The 18,948-nt window shown below is 54.5% G+C and overlaps 2 protein-coding genes across 2 annotated transcripts; one reads left to right on the top strand and one right to left on the bottom strand.

The window, feature by feature from the left end:
• Nucleotides 1–205: 205 nt before the first annotated feature.
• LOC6597749 (serine/threonine-protein kinase Smg1) lies at nt 206–17,507 on the top strand. The gene is made up of 9 exons (XM_026991249.1): nt 206–961; nt 1,017–1,425; nt 1,510–3,859; nt 3,939–7,517; nt 12,239–12,534; nt 12,609–14,022; nt 14,096–15,082; nt 15,151–15,517; nt 15,594–17,507. The coding sequence occupies exons 1-9, from the start codon at nt 565–567 to the stop codon at nt 15,791–15,793; spliced, it is 9,999 nt and encodes a 3,332-aa protein (XP_026847050.1). The 5' UTR covers nt 206–564; the 3' UTR covers nt 15,794–17,507.
• On the bottom strand, nt 8,876–10,473 carry LOC6597750 (D(1) dopamine receptor). Its single transcript, XM_026991229.1, has 2 exons — nt 9,704–10,473; nt 8,876–9,608 (listed from the first exon to the last, which is right to left on the bottom strand). Exons 1-2 carry the CDS (start codon nt 10,471–10,473, stop codon nt 8,876–8,878), a joined length of 1,503 nt encoding a protein of 500 aa, XP_026847030.1.
• Nucleotides 17,508–18,948: the final 1,441 nt, after the last annotated feature.

Genomic DNA, 18,948 nt, shown 5'->3' with positions numbered 1-18,948 from the left:
ATAATTAATGATCTAATTGAAGAATCCAAGAGCTTATGTCTTGCCTCATTTCGTGAAATATACATAAATAAGTCCCGCCTTTGTGTGCAACCGCTAATTACAGCTCCGCGCTTCACCACTAACGCGAATACCCCGCTTGTTTTGGAAAGGTGTCCTGTATTCAAATTTCTTTAAATCTAGTAGGCAAAGAATCTAAGAGGAACTACTTTCCAGCAATGCGACAGTTGTATAAACGTTTTGGCAGGCATACGGTCTGTGCTGCTATAAAGAGGCAAACAGAATTTTACACCAGCCCCGAGAAAATTATTCAAAAAAAGTAAATCCTCTCCTGCTTCAAGGAGTTCTCTGCGAGCGGATTTTCATTTGCGGATAGTATCACTAACGATAGTGGTCGTCGGGACCGTACCATCTCGATCAAGTGCATTATCGATCTATCGTTTGCATCGATCGCGATAACGTGCCACCCACCTATAAAGAAGAGCATTCAAGAAAAACAGAAAATCCGAAGAAAAAGTAAGTGTGTGTTCAACGAAGTGCGTGAATGAAGACCGTGCGGGATACTTGATGTCTGCGGTAGTGCCGTCAGTTTATTCAATGCGAAGAGCACCATCCGTGGACAGCGATAATGAATACGAGGAAGAGGCGTCCGCGTCCGCCTTGCGTGTGCAGCTAGACCGCGTTTTGGGGAACAGCAACGGCAATGCCACCAACAGCCAAATTCGATTGGACGGAAGTGACAGCTACAGCTGTGCCAGTGAGTCGATGTGGAATCACGAGGCGGCGGTCGCACAGGCCTTTGCCTCCGCCGCATCTGCGGCGGCATCTAGTGTCATGCCAGCTGCTCGCTCTAGCACTGGCGCGCCAATGATGTCAAGGAATGCCAATATGCCAAACGACATGGCCCCGGCTGCCCCAAAGTGTATCCAACAGAACAACCAGCGCCGGGCGTATCCTTGCAAAGGTGAGTTCCATGCCATTGTCGTTCCGAGTGTGTCCATTAATCCTCGCTTTCACAGGCGAGCGCGATCAAATCGCCAACAAGCAGTCGGGCAACAGCAACAACCACCACCATGGGGGCGGCGGAAATAGCGATGACCTGCGTCTCACCAAGATCATACGTCGCCTGCACACGGAAACGAACAACGCAGCAGCCCTCGAGCTGTGCAGCAAGCTGGCCCTGGCCGTTCGCACGCCCCTCAACATGGCCTATATGGCGCGCTCCTTCGACCTGGTCCTCGAGAACATGCTGATGCTGTACAAGCACTGCGCCCCGCCTGTCCTCGAGGAGTGCAGCAAGACCCTCGGTCTGATGGGCTACCTCAATCGCCTGGCCTATCCCGTCTACGAGGAGTTCCTTGTGAAGAACTATCGCTCCTGCAAGCGCATGCAGCACTACCTGATAGTCGCCCTAAGAACCACACTAAGGTCCGATCACCACAGCATCGATCCTTCGGTCCATTTGATCCGTTAACTGAACATCTCTTCCGCTTCTATTCTATTCCTGCACAGCTGTGACACCAACTGCGAGCTGCATTTGTACTCCGAGAAGATGATGCTGATGCTGAAGGACTTTCTAGAGAGCGCTGAGAGTGCCGACAGCTTCATGGACGTCAGCAGCACCATTGTGCAGTTCTCGCACAGCTACCGCCATCCGTTCGAGTGCCACTTCACCGACGTGGTAGACATCATCATCGGCTGGCAGCTGGAGCAGGGCCAGCCGAAGCGCCTAACGTCCCACTGTGCCCAGGTGCTTGAACAGCTGACGCCCTACTTCAGCAAACAGATCGAGTTCAGCTATGGCCTGCTGGCCCAATTTGTCGAGGACATCACGGTGCTCGAGGGCGAACAGGAGCACCAGGAACGCGATGGGCAGCGGAAGGGAAGCTGGTCGGAGCGGCTGGGCGCTTTTGTAGGCGCCTTCAATACGCTGCTCAAGTGCTCCGTCCGCACGCAGATATTTAAAGGCCATCCTGCCTGTGAGTCGATTGTAAAGGTGGCCGTAGATCACATCATCAGAATCCTGCCAGGGGTTCTCCTCCTCCTTCCGGATGCGGATTCCGACGCCCTGATCAACATCAACGAGCTGCTGTGCATCTGTCTAATGCACAATTTCGGCGGCAGCCTTCAGCCCGAGGCCATGGAGAAGGTGCTGCTCGGCCAGTTCGAGCAGGTGCACCGCCTCAGCGAGAACCAGCGTCATAGTGCGCTCTATCTGCTGCTGTGCACGGTGCGGCGGCTGCGCGTCCGTCTTCCCTCGAGCCTGGTGCAACTGATCTTCCAGTCGGGCCCCGACGGGCATTCCTATGTGGCCGAGGTGCGCCGCCAGACGGGCGGGCCGGCCTTCAAGATGCTGCTGCGCGCCTGCCAGGAGACGCTGCTCATCAAGAACGTGCCCCTGCTGCAGCAGGCGTACAGGCATCTGGTGGGGGACATCGATGCCTGCATGCAGGAGCTGCGTCAGAAACACACCCAAAGCACCGCCCGCACACCCCAGACGTACTCCGACTCCAAATCCAGCTGCAGCTCCAGCTCCAACGAGGCCGAAATAATGCTCATCTTCCATTTGGCCGTCCTGGCGTCCCTCGCGAAGCAGACGTCCGCCATCATTGGGATGTACGCCTGCCAGCCGTCGATCCTGAAGCTGCTGATCAGCAATTGCCGCGCCCAGGACTTGTGCCTCTGGGCCAGGTATCCGACCACGCATCAGGCGCTCCTTGGCCTGCTCGTCGTCCACTGCCAGGCGAACCACAACTTCCGCACCAACTCGATTCTCTTCCGCGACCCCGGACTCTCCACGGAGAACACCTCGCCCACGGCGCACAGTTTCGAGTACATCCTCCGCTTCCTGGACAGCATCCTTACGAAGGCCGGCAGACTGGCGGCCGAAAATCTAAAGCTACTGCTGCAATGGACGCAGCTGCTACTGACCGAGTGCCGGGATCGGGCGCCGCTGCTGCTGGAGCAAGACGGCTTTCTGGGCATCTGCTACAGCGTTGGGGGCGCCTCCGCCAAGTGGCGGCCCCTCGAGAGTGCCGCCTGCATGCAGGCAGTGCTGGACTTTGGCCCCCAGGCCCTCCACACCAAACAGGACCTGCTTTTCCTCTACCGCGACACGGCCCTCCAACAGCTGCAGGTACTCACGACCAGCGGCCATGCCCCCTACGCCCAGATCTACGCCCAGCTGCCGCTGCACATGACGCTGTTCGAGTCGGGGCTGCAGGGGCGCCGGGTGTGCGTGTGGCAGCAGAAGATGATCCAGTGCAGCGCCGTGCGGGACAACGTGTTCCAGCAGTTCGTGGATCATCTGCAGCGGCCGGAGCAGGAGCAGCTGACGCAATGCCTGCGCGAGCTGTTTGTCCGCAGCTACCAGGTGGCGCCGCCCGATGAGCGCCAGGAGAAGCTCTCACAGTGCACGCGACGCTGCCAGCGCCTGTCCGCCGCCTGGCTGCAGTTCGAGGCGGCCCGCTACTGTGTCGATCAGCGGCTGCGGACGACGCTCGGCAAACCCCAGGAGACGTTCCTGGGCTTCGAGGCGGTGATCATGCGGCACGCCCGCCTCCTCAGCGGCTGTGCCAAGGAGGCTGAGCGCTCTTCCCTCGACGGCCTGTCGCTGGAGCAGCTGTCGGCCATCCAGGTGAACCTGGGCATGCTGCTGGGCTTCCTCGATGCCCTCGAGAAGCTCATCTACAACGCGGCCGAGGGCAGCGCCTTCGCCCTGCGCCCACCCGAGAAGCCGGTGGCCGCCTTCTTTCGCCTGAACAATCCCACCTGCCAGTCGTGGTTCAATCGCATCCGTATCGGCGTCGTCATCACAGCCATGCACATCCAGCAGCCGGAGCTGGTCATCCGCTATGCCCAAGTGAGTGTCTGAGTGCCTAGAGCAGTGCACCAAACGTCATTCTCCAGCGATTTGTTCATTTATTCCATTCCTCCTGCAGCAAATCCTCGTCACACAAAAGACGCAGGATGCCACCTACAGCCAGGCGCTGGTATACCTCGCCTGGGCCTGGATCAGCTGCCAGGAGGCGGACTCCCTGCGAGGCCTGTATGTGTGGGCGCGAGCGAAGAGCAGCAGCGGCAAGTCCTACCAGTGGTTGCAGCATGCGGCAGAGCAGGCAGCCGGACGAAGAGAGGCTGCCTTGAGCGGCTACCAGAACGTGTTGGCCGAGGACGGGCAGAGGCAGGAGCTGGAGCCGCACACACACCAGTTTGTCCTTGCCCAGATGATGCAGTGCCTCCAAGACACGGGCCAGTGGTCGCAGCTGGTGGACTTGAAGCAGCACAAGCTGCTTCGCCCTGAGGACAAGGAACTGAATGCCTTCCTGCAGTGCCGCAACGTGGATGTGAGTGCTTTCGAGCGGCTGCTGGCCAGAACTGAGAGCTCCTCCAACTCCGAGGAGCTGGATGTGGCCCTGCAGCAGCTTAGCCTGTGGCCCAGCAACTGGGAGAGCCACAGCGGAAGCCACAGCCACGTTAGCTTCTCCAATCTCCATGTGCGCCGCCGCCTGGAGGACATCATGCTACATAAGACGCTGATGGAGCCACACAGCCTTCGCGAACCCCAGTCTCCAGCCCGCCATCTGATGGACCTCCACTGGCGCGACAGCCTCCTGAATCCCAGCAGCGACCAGCGGCCCTGCCGCGAGCTCATCCTGCTCAAGCACATCGTCCAGGGGCTGGCCAGCGGGCAGGAGCTCTCCCTCCTGCCTCTGGTCGCGGAGCGGCGGCGTCCCTCGAACGTCTCCAGCGACATATTAGTCCGCTGCCTGGCCTGGACACAGCTCCTGCGCCAGCACTGCGCCGCCGGCAGCTGGGAGACCCTCTGCCTCGATGCAGCGGCAGCTGCCCGCGACGAGGGCAACCTCCAGACATGCCAGTCGCTTCTCACCAAGTATTTCGGCCAGCCGCTGGAGGCGATTACCCACAACCTGATTGGAGGAGATATCCTGGACACGGAGAACGCGCAGGTGCTGCGCAGCTACAGCGAACTGGCCAAGTGCCTGCACCTCCAGCAGACGCAGACGCCGTGCATCAGCTCGGATCTGGGGCCAGCGATCAACGTGTGCGCCTCCCTGTGCCTCAGCCTGCACCGAGGGAGGAGCACCCACCCCCACCCGGACATGGGCGCAGGGCTTCTGCTGACCCTCTCCGAGTGGATCAGCGCCCGCAGCTGCTGCAATGGTAATGCCATGGCCTTGGCCCCCAATCTCCAGTCGCCCGCCGTCGACCAGCTGCTGGAGGAGCTCCCAGAATGCCCGCTCACGCGAGGATCCAGCTCCACCCAACTGGTGGCCATTCCACAGGGCGAGCGCCTGGTGGCCCGCCTCATCCACGCCAGTCTCGAGCAGCGGCCTAACTGCGAGGAGGCGCTGATCGCGTACGGCAACTGGTCCTACCGCTGGGGCAAGAAGATCGTCGACAGCGGCAGCGTGCTCTCCCAGTCGGACGTGGCCGCCCTCAGTCGTGTCCTGGACCGCCAGACGCCGTTGGAGAGCGAACGCCTCAACGAGCTGCTGCAGGCCCTCAGCACGGAGCAGCCCCCCGCCGGATGCGTGGAGGTATGTCCCGAGGCCGCCAAGATACGCGACGACGAAGCCTCCAAGAGCTGCCTGCGGCAGCTGAGCCTGCTGGAGGGCCAACCGGACAGTGTCCTGGAGGAGATCCTTCGGATATGGCGACAGGCCATAGCCAACACGTACGATTTCTACAAGGATGCGGCCCGCTCCTACTTTCAGTATCTCAGCATCAAGGCGGAAACGGGATCCGGATTGAAACCGGGGCACTGCCAGAAGGGGGACAGATTCCGGGTGGACGACAGCAATCTAGTGACCACAACGCTGCGGCTCCTGCGGCTGATCGTGAAACATGCCAGCGGGCTGCAGGACGTCCTCGAGCAGGGACTGCGCACCACGCCCATTGCCCCCTGGAAGGTAATCATACCGCAGCTGTTCAGCCGCCTCTACCACCACGAGCTCTACGTCCGGAAGAGCGTGTGCGCCCTGCTCTGCCGCCTGGCGGAGAGTCGCCCCCAGCTGGTGATCTTCCCAGCCGTCGTGGGGGCCAATCGAGAGAAGCAGCAGCGGCAGGAGATGGAGAAGGAGAAAGAGAGGGAGAAGGAGAAGGAGGAGCCACAGGACAAGAAAAACGCCTGCTACGGATACCTGTTGGGCGCCCTGTCCAAGCAGGCGCCCGAGGCCGTCAAGCACGTACAGCTGATGGTCGAGGAGCTGCGGAGGGTGTGCCTGCTGTGGGACGAGTACTGGATCCACTCGCTGGCGCACATCTACAACACGTATGTGGGCCGCGTGAATGCCTTTGCCACGGAGTTCAAGCCGGACGATCACGAGGGCAAGAACAACCGCTTCAACAGCTGGCGGCCGCAGCTGCTGCTCGACCTGGAGGCCCTCGTGGCGTTCACAGCCCGTCCGCCGGAGACCAGCTATGAGCGGAGCTTCCGCAAGCGATTCGATCTGCACATCAAGTCCACGTTGGAGGTGCTGCGCACCCGTCGCTACCCGGAGGCCTGGGAGAAGCTCAAGCAGCTCTACCACACGCTGCAGGCGAACATGATCCGGGGCTCGGCCACGACCCTCAAGATGCAGACAGTCAGCCCCGTGCTGTGCGACATCGGCCGCATGCGCATCTCCATGCCCGGCTTGGACGAGCAGGACGGGTACGGCGCCGGCGACCAGGAGTCCGATCAAGTGCATATCGAGAGTGTCGAGGGTACGGTGTGCATCCTGCCCACAAAGACGAAGCCCAAGAAGGTGGCCTTCTACGGCAGCAACGGGCAGCGGTACACGTTCCTCTTCAAGGGGCTGGAGGATCTGCATCTGGACGAGCGCATCATGCAGTTCCTCTCCATCTCGAACGCCATCATGGCTTGCCGCAAGGACCAGCCCCGCCCCCAAGGCTGTGCGGCCACCTACTACCGGGCCCACCACTACTCCGTGATCCCGCTGGGCCCCCAGTCGGGGCTCATCAGCTGGGTGGACGGCGTCACGCCGCTCTTCGCCCTCTACAAGAAGTGGCAGCAGCGCCAGCCGGCCATCGCCCCGGGTGGAGGCGGAGGAGGCTGTGCCCCCTCGCACCGCTTCACGGACCTCTTCTACAACAAGCTGACGCCGCTACTGGCCAAGAGCGGGCTCAGCGTGAACGATCCGCGCCGGCAGTGGCCCATCGCCGCCCTGCGTCAGGTCCTCAGCGAACTGTCGGCGGAGACGCCCAGCGATCTGCTCGCCCGCGAGCTGTGGTGCCAGGCGGGCAATGCCGCCGAGTGGCGCCAGTCCGTACGCCGCTACTCCGCCTGCATGTCCGTCATGTCGATGATCGGCTATGTGATCGGCTTGGGCGATCGCCATCTGGACAACGTGCTGATCAACCTCGTCACCGGCGACATCGTCCACATCGACTACAACGTCTGCTTCGAGAAGGGACGCACGCTGCGCATACCCGAGAAGGTGCCCTTCCGTCTCACCCAGAATTTGATCAATGCCCTCGGCATCACTGGCATCGAGGTAAGTCCTTCTGTCCTTACGATTAGGATTCCTATTTTAAAAAGATTTCACAGTAAAGATCACTATATTGTATACATACCACAGTCAGAGATCACTATATCATAGAAATCAATATTAATGAAGGCTATTTTGAAGAGATTCCAGACTTAGAATCAGTACATTATAGAGATTCCAGAATTACGATCACATATTCCATTGTCAGGGATCACTACAGAGTTATCCATTATATTTTGATATTTCATATAGCAAGGATATCACTGAATCACTAGGGATATAGAAATCCATAGGAGAAATCAGTATTGGATCCCTATATTATATGGAAATCTTGAGTTTGGGAGCAATCCAATACCAACAGAACAACAACAGAAACCACAGCAGCCCTTATAAGCCAGGCACTATACGAGTATTATAGGTTTTCCACAACTAGGATCAGTATATACGGTAAATATCACTTGTTGTTAAAGAACGTATCACAGTAGAAACGTATCACAGATCAGCAGTTGAGTTTGGGGAGCATGACCGCGTCCTACCGCAGCGCCTATCCGTCGGTCTGAAACTTCCGCTTTGTGTCCTTCGTATCGCGTCGTAATATAGCTACTTTCTATACCCCATCCAACATATTTGAATGCCCTGCCCTCATAAGCATACAGTACAGGGATTGTCCACACCCCTCCTATCGGGGAATAAAAAGGACCAGTATACATTTGTAGATATGTGTAGTAGAGGATCACAAAGTCGATAAAAGTGACTTAGAAGCGTTGTGAGTCGCTGTTACGGCCACATTTATACCCAATACTCAGTCAGTATGGCTTCCCCCTACCAGAGGGCGCACACTGCACCAAGAAGAGTGTGGGAGAGAGATAGAATGGAACCGCTAAACTTTCATTTGTTCCTCCTATTTGTGGCTATAATATTGATCCGATCTGGTGTGGTCATTCTGTACGATTCTGCGCTTTGGGTTTTGGGTATCTTCAAAATTCTGCACGCCACACATTGCCGCTCTTTGTGCGGGCAATATTTTGAAATACAATTGATTCAATGTGACATCACAGGAGTTTGGATCCAAAATTTCATTGCTTTAGCTTGTATAGTCTATGAGAACCAGACGGACAGACAGACACGGCTATATCGACTCGGCTATTGATGCTGATCAGGAATATATATACTTGATGGGGTCGGAAACGCTTCTTTCTGGCTGTTACACACACGCCAAAAATCTGATACTCCTTTTGAGTATCGGGTATCGGGTAGAAATCGCATCAGTGGACAAATCCTCTACAGATCTTCGGGTTGGATCGAATGGCGAATACACGAATGATAAATGCGGTTCTTTCTTTCGGCTGCTTTATTGACGAAGATCACTGTGTGGGCGAGAGGGAGGGAGGGGACTGAGTGGACTTGGACTTAGAGTCGGATTTGATGGCCGTGTGGTAAGCGGCCGATGATGAGGCGGAGGAGGAGGCCGCCTCCAACTCCCTATCGATCCGGTGCTTGCAGTCCGGTGGCAGCTGATCGGCCTCCTCGTCGCCGCCATCGACGTGGCAGAAACGCGTCGACTTGCAGCAGAGGGTCTGGGCGAAGGCGCGCCGGAAGCCGGAGTTTTTCCACGAGTAGATGATCGGATTGAGGGCCGAGTTGGCGATGGCCAACGAGAAGGTGGTCTTGTAGATCATCGAGCTGCTGCGGCAGATGCTGAAGAGCTGGGCAATCGCCACGCAGAAGTACGGCAGCCAGCAGAGCGTGAAGCAGCCCATGATGAAGACCACGATCTGGACGCTCTTCCAGTCGGGATGCAGCAGGCCCCTGCTGCTGCTGTCCGTGTCGTAGACCACGCACGACGCATGCCTCAGCCGCTGCGCCTGCTTGGAGGCCTCGCGCATTATCCGCCAGTAGACCATCAGCATGCAGATCCAGATGATCACGAAGCCCGGCGTTATTACACCGGCCACGTAGCCCGGGGACAGGACCTCGTCGAATTCGCAGGCTTGCGCCAAAGTCCAGCGGTTCCAGAACACCGGCATCAGGGCCACCAGGGCGCCGGCACACCAATTGGAGGTGATGATGGCATAGGCCACACGACGAGTCATGTATCTGTCATAGGAAAAATGGAAAATGGAAAATGCAAAATGGTAAAAACAATGATGAGTGACGATGCTCGTGTGCCTGCCAGAGACTGTTCCGCGTACCTCCTGTAGTGAAGGGCGTAGACCACTGCCAAGTACCGATCGACGGCTATCGAGATGAGCGTCAGCATGGAGACGCAGCAGGCGCAGATGAACAGGAAGAAGCGCAGCAGGCAGGGGCCCCGCATGGCGCCCAGGTCGGAGCCCATGTAGAAGACCAGGTGGTAGGGCAGGGCCAGGCCCACGCAAAAGTCGGATATCGCCAGCGAGAGGATGAACAGATTTGAGATGACGGAGCGCAGGTTGCGGCAGGTGCGGACGGCGACAATGGTGAGCACATTCCCGCCCAGAATGAGGACAAAGAGCAGCGCATTGATGGCCAGCCAGAGCACATGGCCCGCACTCAAACCGGATGAGTGTGCTCCTGGTAGCGCTCCTGCTCCTTCTGCCGTATGTTCCTCCTCCGCCAGGGAGTCGTTCCATTTAGTGGCGTTCTGCACGGGCCACATGATCGGGTATGGATATGATTCCCCTCCAAAGGCCATGAGGCGGCCGACACGCACGCAGAAAACACAAATTCCGAGAATCGCGAGTACGAGAGCAGATCCAAGCGCACGCGACGTCAGTGGGCAACCATCTGGCAGTGGGCCAGTAGATATTACAGAACCACCGTGCGTCCATGGGGCAAGGACTTCGGTTATTCGGCTCTTCGTGTCGACAGAGAGCATAGGGCAGAGGCAGAGGCAGAGGCAGAGATTCGTGGGCGTCGTTTGTTGTTGACGTTCCGCTGGCCCTGACTGTGGCTGTGGCTGTGGCTGTGGCGGTGCCACCATCGTCATCGATGATAATGATGAACATCATCATCATCATCCTTGTGCCCTGATAACGAACGACAGAGATCCGCAGCGTGAGAACCGCAATCCGTTGATAAGGCCCCGGGCCAGTGCAGGGAACATCAGGGAACAGCAGTCGGAAAGCCAACGAAAGCCATCGAGCTGCAATGGCAATGGGCAAATAACAGCAACAGATCCGCCGCTGGGGGGTTTCACAGATTAGCCTCTAGGTCTCTGGGTCGTTAGGGTCTCCGCGGGCCCCAAAAAAAAAAAGAAAAAAAAAAACAAATCAAATCAAAACAAAAATAGAACGATAAAGTTTTATCGGAGCTTCAGAGTTTCGGCTTCAGAGCTGTTATACATCCCGAAAAAACTGACCATCCGCGCCCATACAGATCTATCTCTGGGAATCTGGGTGCTGGGAATCTGAACGAATGGAATTCGCTCTCTGGCAACAGATGACACATTTGTATCCACGTCGATATCTAGCCATAGATGTGCAGATATCCATTGATATCTATGGGCTCCCAGGGCCCTGTTTGCGTCTGGCGCACACCGTGCTGTTGTGTGCCGTCGTGTGCGGCCAGTTTGTAGATGGATATGGATATACACCTTCTCGTACCTCTCTCGTTTACTGCAAGTTGCAAATTGCAAGCATACAGAGTCTACTCCTTCTTTGGCTCAAATATCATATATACTCGCATCGAAGAAGTCTGCGTATGCGTGCAGCAGCCCCCCTCGGTTGATCTACTGAAAAATGGAAACTTTTGGCTAGTTCAGCTCAGGATGTATTGTTGAGACAAATCCAAAATGAGTCGCAAAAAAACTATATATGCGTCACGTATCGTGCAGTAGCGCTTCTCGGTTTATTTGTTTCTTCGGTTTCTTCGATTTTGGAGGACAATCTTTCTTTTCTAGTAGCGGAGCAGTATCTCCCCTCGGTCTAATGGGTCCACGAGAATCACGCTTCGACGCGTCATGCAGCAGAGCACATCGGTTGGTTTGAGGTTTTTGGACTACACATGCAGTTTCTTTTGTAGTTGGCTCCCCTTACTATCGAACATATATAGACACATATGCACACATGTCAGAGGCCGTTTTTTTAGCAGCTACCACCGGCCGTTACTGCAGTATAATCCCATAATCCCAAGGACCCCGATATATCTGAGGAGATAGCTCCTGGGGGTAGGGGGTATTAGAGGCCTCGATTCTCCAAAGACACCCTTTCATTGTTTCGAGTACAATTCGTAGATACAGAATATGCAATTCTCAAGTGCGACAGATAGATAGATCGATAGATAGATAAACAGGGGGCCATCAGGGGGTAATCAAAAGAGAACAAACTGAGAATGCGGCCTTCTGCCATGGAGCTCCCTCCATGGGCCCCAAAATCTGAACAATAGATATAGATTTATGTACATGAAAGGCGGACGCGATTCGTGCCGGAGCTTATCGCATGAATTACGGGGCAATCTACAATTGTAAACAGCGATTAGAGTCCCAGTCGGAGTCCCTCCGTCCCACCGCGAGGTATCGTACTCGTATACCTGACCGAGAGACAGAGACAGAGACAGAGACAGAGAGAGAGGGCGAGGGCGAGAGAGTGGAGCCTCATGTAGAACATGGTTATGGTATGGTTCTGGTTTATAGGATATCCATGAACCATAAAATCAGCATTGCTAATATCTGTGTATCTTTTTTGGATACAAACAGTTTTATGATATCTATGCTCCATTAATGGGACGGCCATTAAATAATATTGCAGGGCGCCTTTCGTCTGGGCTGCGAGTACGTGCTGAAGGTGATGCGCAAGGAGCGCGAGACCCTGCTGACCCTACTGGAGGCGTTCGTCTACGATCCCCTCGTCGACTGGACGCTGAACGACGATGCCCAGGCACAGCGTCGCTCGATCAATCCCAAGCAGCCGCAGGCGGAGAGCAGTGCCAAGTGCCACAAAAACAAGGACAAGGCCCAGCGACACCGCGCCCCCGACTGGGAGGCCAAGCGTCCGCTCTTCACCGAGAAGCTGGCTCAATTGCACATGTTCTGGTCCACCAATGAGTGAGTAGTCCACGGGAATCCGCGACCCCAGGCTGGGAAAGTCTGTCCATCAATATTTTCGGATTTCCTTTTAGGGAGGAAATCCTACTGCAGTTGCAGGAAGTGGGACAGGAGGTGGCCCATTTGGAGGCGGCCCAAGTGCAGCGCCTGGCAGCGGAGAAAGAGCTCGAGGAGCTGAACGAGCGCAGCGCCCTGGTGGCGGAGATCAAGTCCCTGGGGCCGGCCATGAAGAGCCACAGCTTCAACACGGCCCCGTTGCGGCTGCAGCAGACGCGCAAACACCTGGCCACCCTCATGGAGCTGACGGTGGAACGGCGGGCGGACTTTGCATTCGTCCAGTGCATCCTCGCCAGCTACAGGCAGTGCCTGCAGCCGTATCACCTCTCGCAGCTGTACGCCCAGCTGCAGTCGCTGCAGTCGCTGCACCTCGACGAGGGAGGCGGCGTCGGCAGGTGGCACGAGGAGCACCTGGCCCTGGCGGATGTGCTGCAGATCTACGTCCCCGGGGCTCTCCTGGAAGGAATCGAGAGCACGCGCACGCAGGTGGACTCCCTGCTGGCAGGCATCAACAAGGGGGCACGCCACTGCGCGGATCTCATGCAGAAGTACGCGGCCGTGATGGCCTTCTATCCGAACCAGTGCCATCGGCAGAACCTTTTGGTGAGCTTCCACGAGAGCTATGCGGCGTACCTGCAGCTGGAGGGAGCCGTCGATCCGGCGGCCACCAGTGCCTCCATCTGCGCGACGAGCGTGACGAATCTGGCCGATACGCTGGAGGTGGTGTGGCTGCATCTCGGCTGCCAGCTGCACGACGCCGCTCAGCGGCTTTCCGTCAAGCAATTGCAGATCCTCAGCCTCGTGTCGCCCACGCCGACGGCAACCATACTCCAGATGCTCCTCAAGAGCGATTGCAACCTGCTGCTGCTCAGCAGCCGACTGAAGCGCACCCTGGACTTGGCCACAGCCTCCTTCCGTTCCTACGAGGCGCTGGCCATCGCCGAACAGGACAAAGAGCTCCTGCTGCATCAGGTGAACTACATCCACGTGGTGCGGTCCATGTGCCACGGCGTACTGGGCGCCAGAAGGAACAGCAGTGGCGTTGGCGGCGGCGACGCCCACGACCAGCAAGAGCATGAGCTGCATCTCGGGCTGCTGGATACCCTGCTGAAGGCTCTCACGCAGCTAACGCGGCTGTTCGAGTACGACCTGCCCTTGAGCATATTCCGGCATCTGCTGCTCCAGCCCAATCTCGACCTGCTGCACGAGCTTTCCAAGCTGGGACCGAAGCGGCTGCAGCAGCTCTACATCGACACTCTGGTGCTGGCCGATCAGCGGCCCAAGGAGACGTCTGAGCAGCTGCGATTCATGCTCTCCCTGCAGCCCGTCCAACAGCAGTTCCAGCTGGTCTCTAAGGCCCTCGATGACATGCGGAAGTGCTTCCAGCAGTGGATCGACGACATCAATGCCTCTAATGCCCAGCAGTACCTGGTAGGGAATCCATCCCATCACCTTTTCCAATCTCCATCCTCCGATCTAAGCATCAAACGTTTATTTTTCACAGGAACTAAACCTCTTTAAGGAACACCAGCTGGAGCTGAACGACCACTGCTTCTTTCAGTTAATCCATCAGACCCTGGAGACCAGCAGCAGCTGCGATGTGCGCGAGATGGCGCGACCCATGGGCACCCTGTTGCACTGCATCCAGATGAAGTGCGTTTCGGGACTGCTGCCCCTGGTGGCCTTTGACTACTACACCGGATACGGACCCACCTGCCTGCCACCCGAGAGTAGCTTTCCGCTCGCAGAAGTGGAAAAGGCCGAGCATTTGTGCGGGGGCCTGTGCATGGCCCTGCAGACGGACGCGGGACTGCTGCAGCAGGAGCAGGAGGTGGCCACGATCAGCCAGCAGATCGAGCTCCACTCGCTAGTGGCCTCCGCCCAGTACTGGGGCTACTCAGAGGCACTCGGATCGCAGTTGCGCGGCGGACTGCACATCGTGGGCCGCAAAAAGCTGACGTCGGACATTGCCCAGAGCTGGGGCAGCCTGGTGCGGAGCGTGGCTGGGCTGGAGAAGCTGTTGCTCAGCCTGGACGCACAGCTGGGGCAGCTCGAGGCTCTGCGGAGCAACTGGAACCGGAACCACATCGACAGCATGTTGCGCAACGCGCAGGAGCAACGCCACCAGGTGGCCGCCCATTTGGCTCTCGTCCGGCAGGTGATGGAGGGGGCCAACGCCATTTGCCACCTCGAGCAGATCATAGCTGAGCCGGTAGGCTACGGAACAGAGATAGCTGCCCTGCACAACCATCTGGAGCAGTGGCTGGTGGCGTTCGGCAACTGGAAGGCGAGCTGTGCCAGCGTCAGTGCGGTGGAGCAGGCCGTGGTCGAGCTGCTGGACCCCGAGGATGGCATCGACGACTACTGGCTGCAGAATGTCCAGGGCCTGATCGAGGAGCAGACGTGCAAGGTGCAGCGCGAGTTTGCCATACTCTCCGGGGAGCAGCAGGCCAAGCTGCGGTTCATCTTCACCCTGCTCAAGGAGACGCAGGTAAGTCCTGGCCCTAAAGCCCCTGCTCCGATCTCTGTTCTGATTCTCTGAATTTTGACTACTCGCAGCGTTTGCTGGAGCATGTGCCGCGCTTCTTTGTGGGCAACTTCTGTTCGAATGCCACCAAGGCCATGGGGCACGGACACGGGGGCAAGGCGGTGCCCGTGGATGTGCAGCAGCTGTGCGACCATCTGCGCGACAGCCAGATGCTACTGCAGACCTTCCTCGAGCACCTGACCGCCCTGCGCAAGGACATCTGCACGGAGCGGCACGTCCTACAGCCGGAGCTCGTTGCAGGGTGGCAAAAGCAGCTGCAGCAGATCCAGGCCATGGCCGGCCAGGAGGTCAGCGAATACTTCAAGCGGATCAAGGAGCTGCTGCTGCAGGTCGCCGACTCCGATTCCCTCACATACGACACCTTTACGCACTCCAAGGGTACGCGCCGCCACTACCTACGTTCCCCTATATAAAAAACTAAAGCTCATCCTTTCTCCTCTCCTCCCCCGTAAAGGTGCCGCCAATCTGCACGAACAGAAGCGCAATGCCTATGGCGTGTCCGTCTGGAAGAAGATCCGCATGAAGCTGGAGGGCCGCGACCCGGACGGCAGCCAGCGGAGCAGCATTGCCGAGCAGGTGGACCATGTGATAAGCGACGCCACCAATCCGGACAATCTGGCCGTCCTCTACGAGGGTTGGACGCCGTGGGTCTAGGGCCCGCCAGGATAAACGGCCGCATTTTGGCCTTACTGACATAACACACTCCCCCAGTGGAGGGGGCGAGGGGGGCGGACGACTACATTCAACACTTGGGCGGTAACACTTCTGGCATAGCCGGGACGGGCTGGGAATCAACCAGCCTGTAGCCAGTAGCCAGGGGAAGAGTCCCCAGTGCCACGGCGGACCGGACGCCACCACTCCAATCAAATGAAAATGCTGATGACACGATAGAAAGCGAATGCGAGTGCGACTGCGAATGCGACGGCAGCTTCGAGATCAGGACCAGGACCAAGATTCCTACACAACTACTCCTCTCCGAATAGTCTTGGGCGAGGGTCGTACAAAGGGGACATACATTGGACACATCTGCTCCCATCCATGAGCGGAAAGACAGACTCCCGAAACACCCAATCCGATCTGTGCTGGATCTACGCAAAATTTCACAAGTTATATATTCGTTTTTCTAGATACCGATACAATACCGGGTACATTGTTTAATTATATTTTTTAAGCGGATTTTGTGCCAGCCCCACCCCGCGTCTCCCCCAGTCCGCTCTGAAATTTTCTGTGTTTCAATTTACGCGCAGCCATAGTAAAGTTACCCCCCATCCCCCATACCCCACCCCTATATATATACCCCCAACCCAACCCCTATATAGATCCGTCTCGCCCTTACCCGACAGTGCGCGTCTGTCTGTCTGTGTCCTCCTGCCCACGGGCTACGAAAGCCATAGTTTTAAGCAGGGACCGTAGCCATAAGTTTTTTTTAAATGGGAACAAAGTAGGAACATCTAGGCTGTGGATGCGGTATTGTCTGTGACCTGAAGGGCCTCTGCCAATGAAAAAGAAAAGGATGGCAGTACTTTATTTGTTTATAGATATGTACGTAAATATATAATCATGCCATGGAATGTTTCTGCATTTTGGATGTCCTGTACTCCAAAAAGCCGTCAAGCCAGATGTCTGTCTAGCGATCAATATCAAGTTCTTTTAATTGGAAATCTGTTTTGGCTCGATTATATATGCATATCGTATATATTACGTTTCAATCCCAAATGAATACAGTCCCTGATTTCCTAATTTGGAGATGGTTTCTGTCAGCAGATCACAGATCTGCTGTGCCATAAAATGTAGAGCTACATGATTCCAAAAAGCCTGTCTAAGGTCGTTGGAGTGTCTCGTGATGGTCGACGATTGTATTGTATTGTTATTTATATACCCTTGCAGTTCCACAACCCGTAAACGTGTGTTGCCAATACCTATGACATTTTATAATTGCTTCATTTAGTTGTAGTTTTGGATCAAATTTGACTGAATTATGTAGAAAGATATTAACAGTTGATCAAGTGCATTGCATTATCTTTAAGAGCCAATATAGTTGTATGGTTTTGTTTAGTTTGTAAGCCGAAAATTTAAAAGTTCTTCTCCTGCAAGGGTATGCAAACACAATCCCGTATTGTCGTTCAAACGGGACCACAGCCTCTTGGTTTTTGTCTCTTCCATGAGCTTTCCATATGCTCTTAACCGAGCACTTGCACATACATATATATGAAATAGTATATTGTTATTTGATCTGATTATTGATTACTTACGGTCCCTTGTTTAAGGCGGATACATGGTGTTATCGGTTTGGTTCGAATTGTGTGCCTCCCTCCCGATTTTGTTTTAGTTAATATACTGAATAAAGATTAAATATTATACATCATTATACGATGTGTTCGCTGTAGCCTGTGTGTGGGATCTGTTTCAGAAGGAAAGAAGAGACGCAAAGTCAGACTGCTTCTGTATATGGTATATATAATCACTCGTTTATTTTCTAGAATTCCTCTCGGTTTTTTTGTTTTGTTTTTTTCATGTTACGTGGTAATTGCGAGCGTAATCGATTCTGTTCAATCGACAAATCGAGCATAGATTCAAGTTAACCTTGCAACGCGCTCGATCGGTGTGTAAAAAGTGGAAAGATTCCGTTCTCTTGTGACTTGGTTTTTCTAGGATCAAGACAGAATGTGATTGGCATTCAATTACTACTCGTATTCGGTATTTTCCAAACAATTATCATATATAAATCAATGGTTTACCAATCGTCGATCGATAGTACCTAATATTTATCGCTTTCTCTTGTTTTTATTTGTTTGTTTTTATTTAAATATGCTTTTTAGCTTTTTGGAGAGGTTTGGGGTTCCTCAAACCTCAATCGTTCAATGCAACGCTATAGTTATACAGTTACAATTTATATTTATACATATACATATATATAGATATATGTATATCCACACCTGTATCTGTACAATACATTAAAGTATATCATTTACAAAATAGTTCTTACGAGCGAGAGCGGCCGCCGCTTGCTGCTAAGGAAACTTTTGCGGATCCATCATCAATCATCATCGTCATGATCATCGTGATCCGTATCGATGAGCAATAATAAAAGTATATATATGTATAACATGTAGTTGGTAATACATCCATTCCAAAATATAAAAAAAAACAGTATATTGTAAATTGTAATCGTAATAAACGCACGGCTTGAACGTCAACGACTACTACCGGACTTCGGCGGATATCGGATACATCGGATATGGCTGGAGGCAGAGGCGGAGGCGCAGGCCTAATCATCCTCTCAGCCCTACTACGACCTCGTGTTTGACCAGAATTCTCACATTTTACAAACGGGAAAACAAAGTGGGGGGATATATTTGAAATATTCTCGCGCCTATCTATCTCTCTTATCAGAATTTTCGAATTTCTTCTTTTGTTTAAAACAAAAAACAAACTATACATATTACAGATAACAAACAGAAATTTACAGGAATAAAAGATTATAGAAAATCGTGTAACCTAGCGACATTCTAATATTAAAAACGCTGGCGCACAAACTAAAATGTTTGCGATTGTTTTGAACAAATCTTGAAACATTTTTAGAATCTCCTGGAACATTTCTGTGTGGAAGTTTTAATTTTTCATTATACATTTTGAGTTTTTTGTTCTTTTTTTGTTAGTTTGAAAGTTTTGTGTGGAAGTTTTTTAGCTTTTTCTTTCTCTTTTTTAGGGGCCTTTTTTTTGGTTGCTTTGCTTGTTATCTGTCGTTTCAATCCTTTTTCTCCCGCCTTATATTCTCTAATTTTGCACAATATTTATAATGTTTTCTT

The sequence above is a fragment of the Drosophila persimilis genome, unplaced genomic scaffold, assembly GCF_003286085.1.
Source record: "Drosophila persimilis strain 14011-0111.01,24,50 unplaced genomic scaffold, DperRS2 tig00000653-arrow-arrow-pilon, whole genome shotgun sequence".
Taxonomy (NCBI): domain Eukaryota; kingdom Metazoa; phylum Arthropoda; class Insecta; order Diptera; family Drosophilidae; genus Drosophila; species Drosophila persimilis.
Note: the sequence above shows the minus strand (reverse complement) of the source record. Positions and strands in the feature narration are given on the sequence as shown.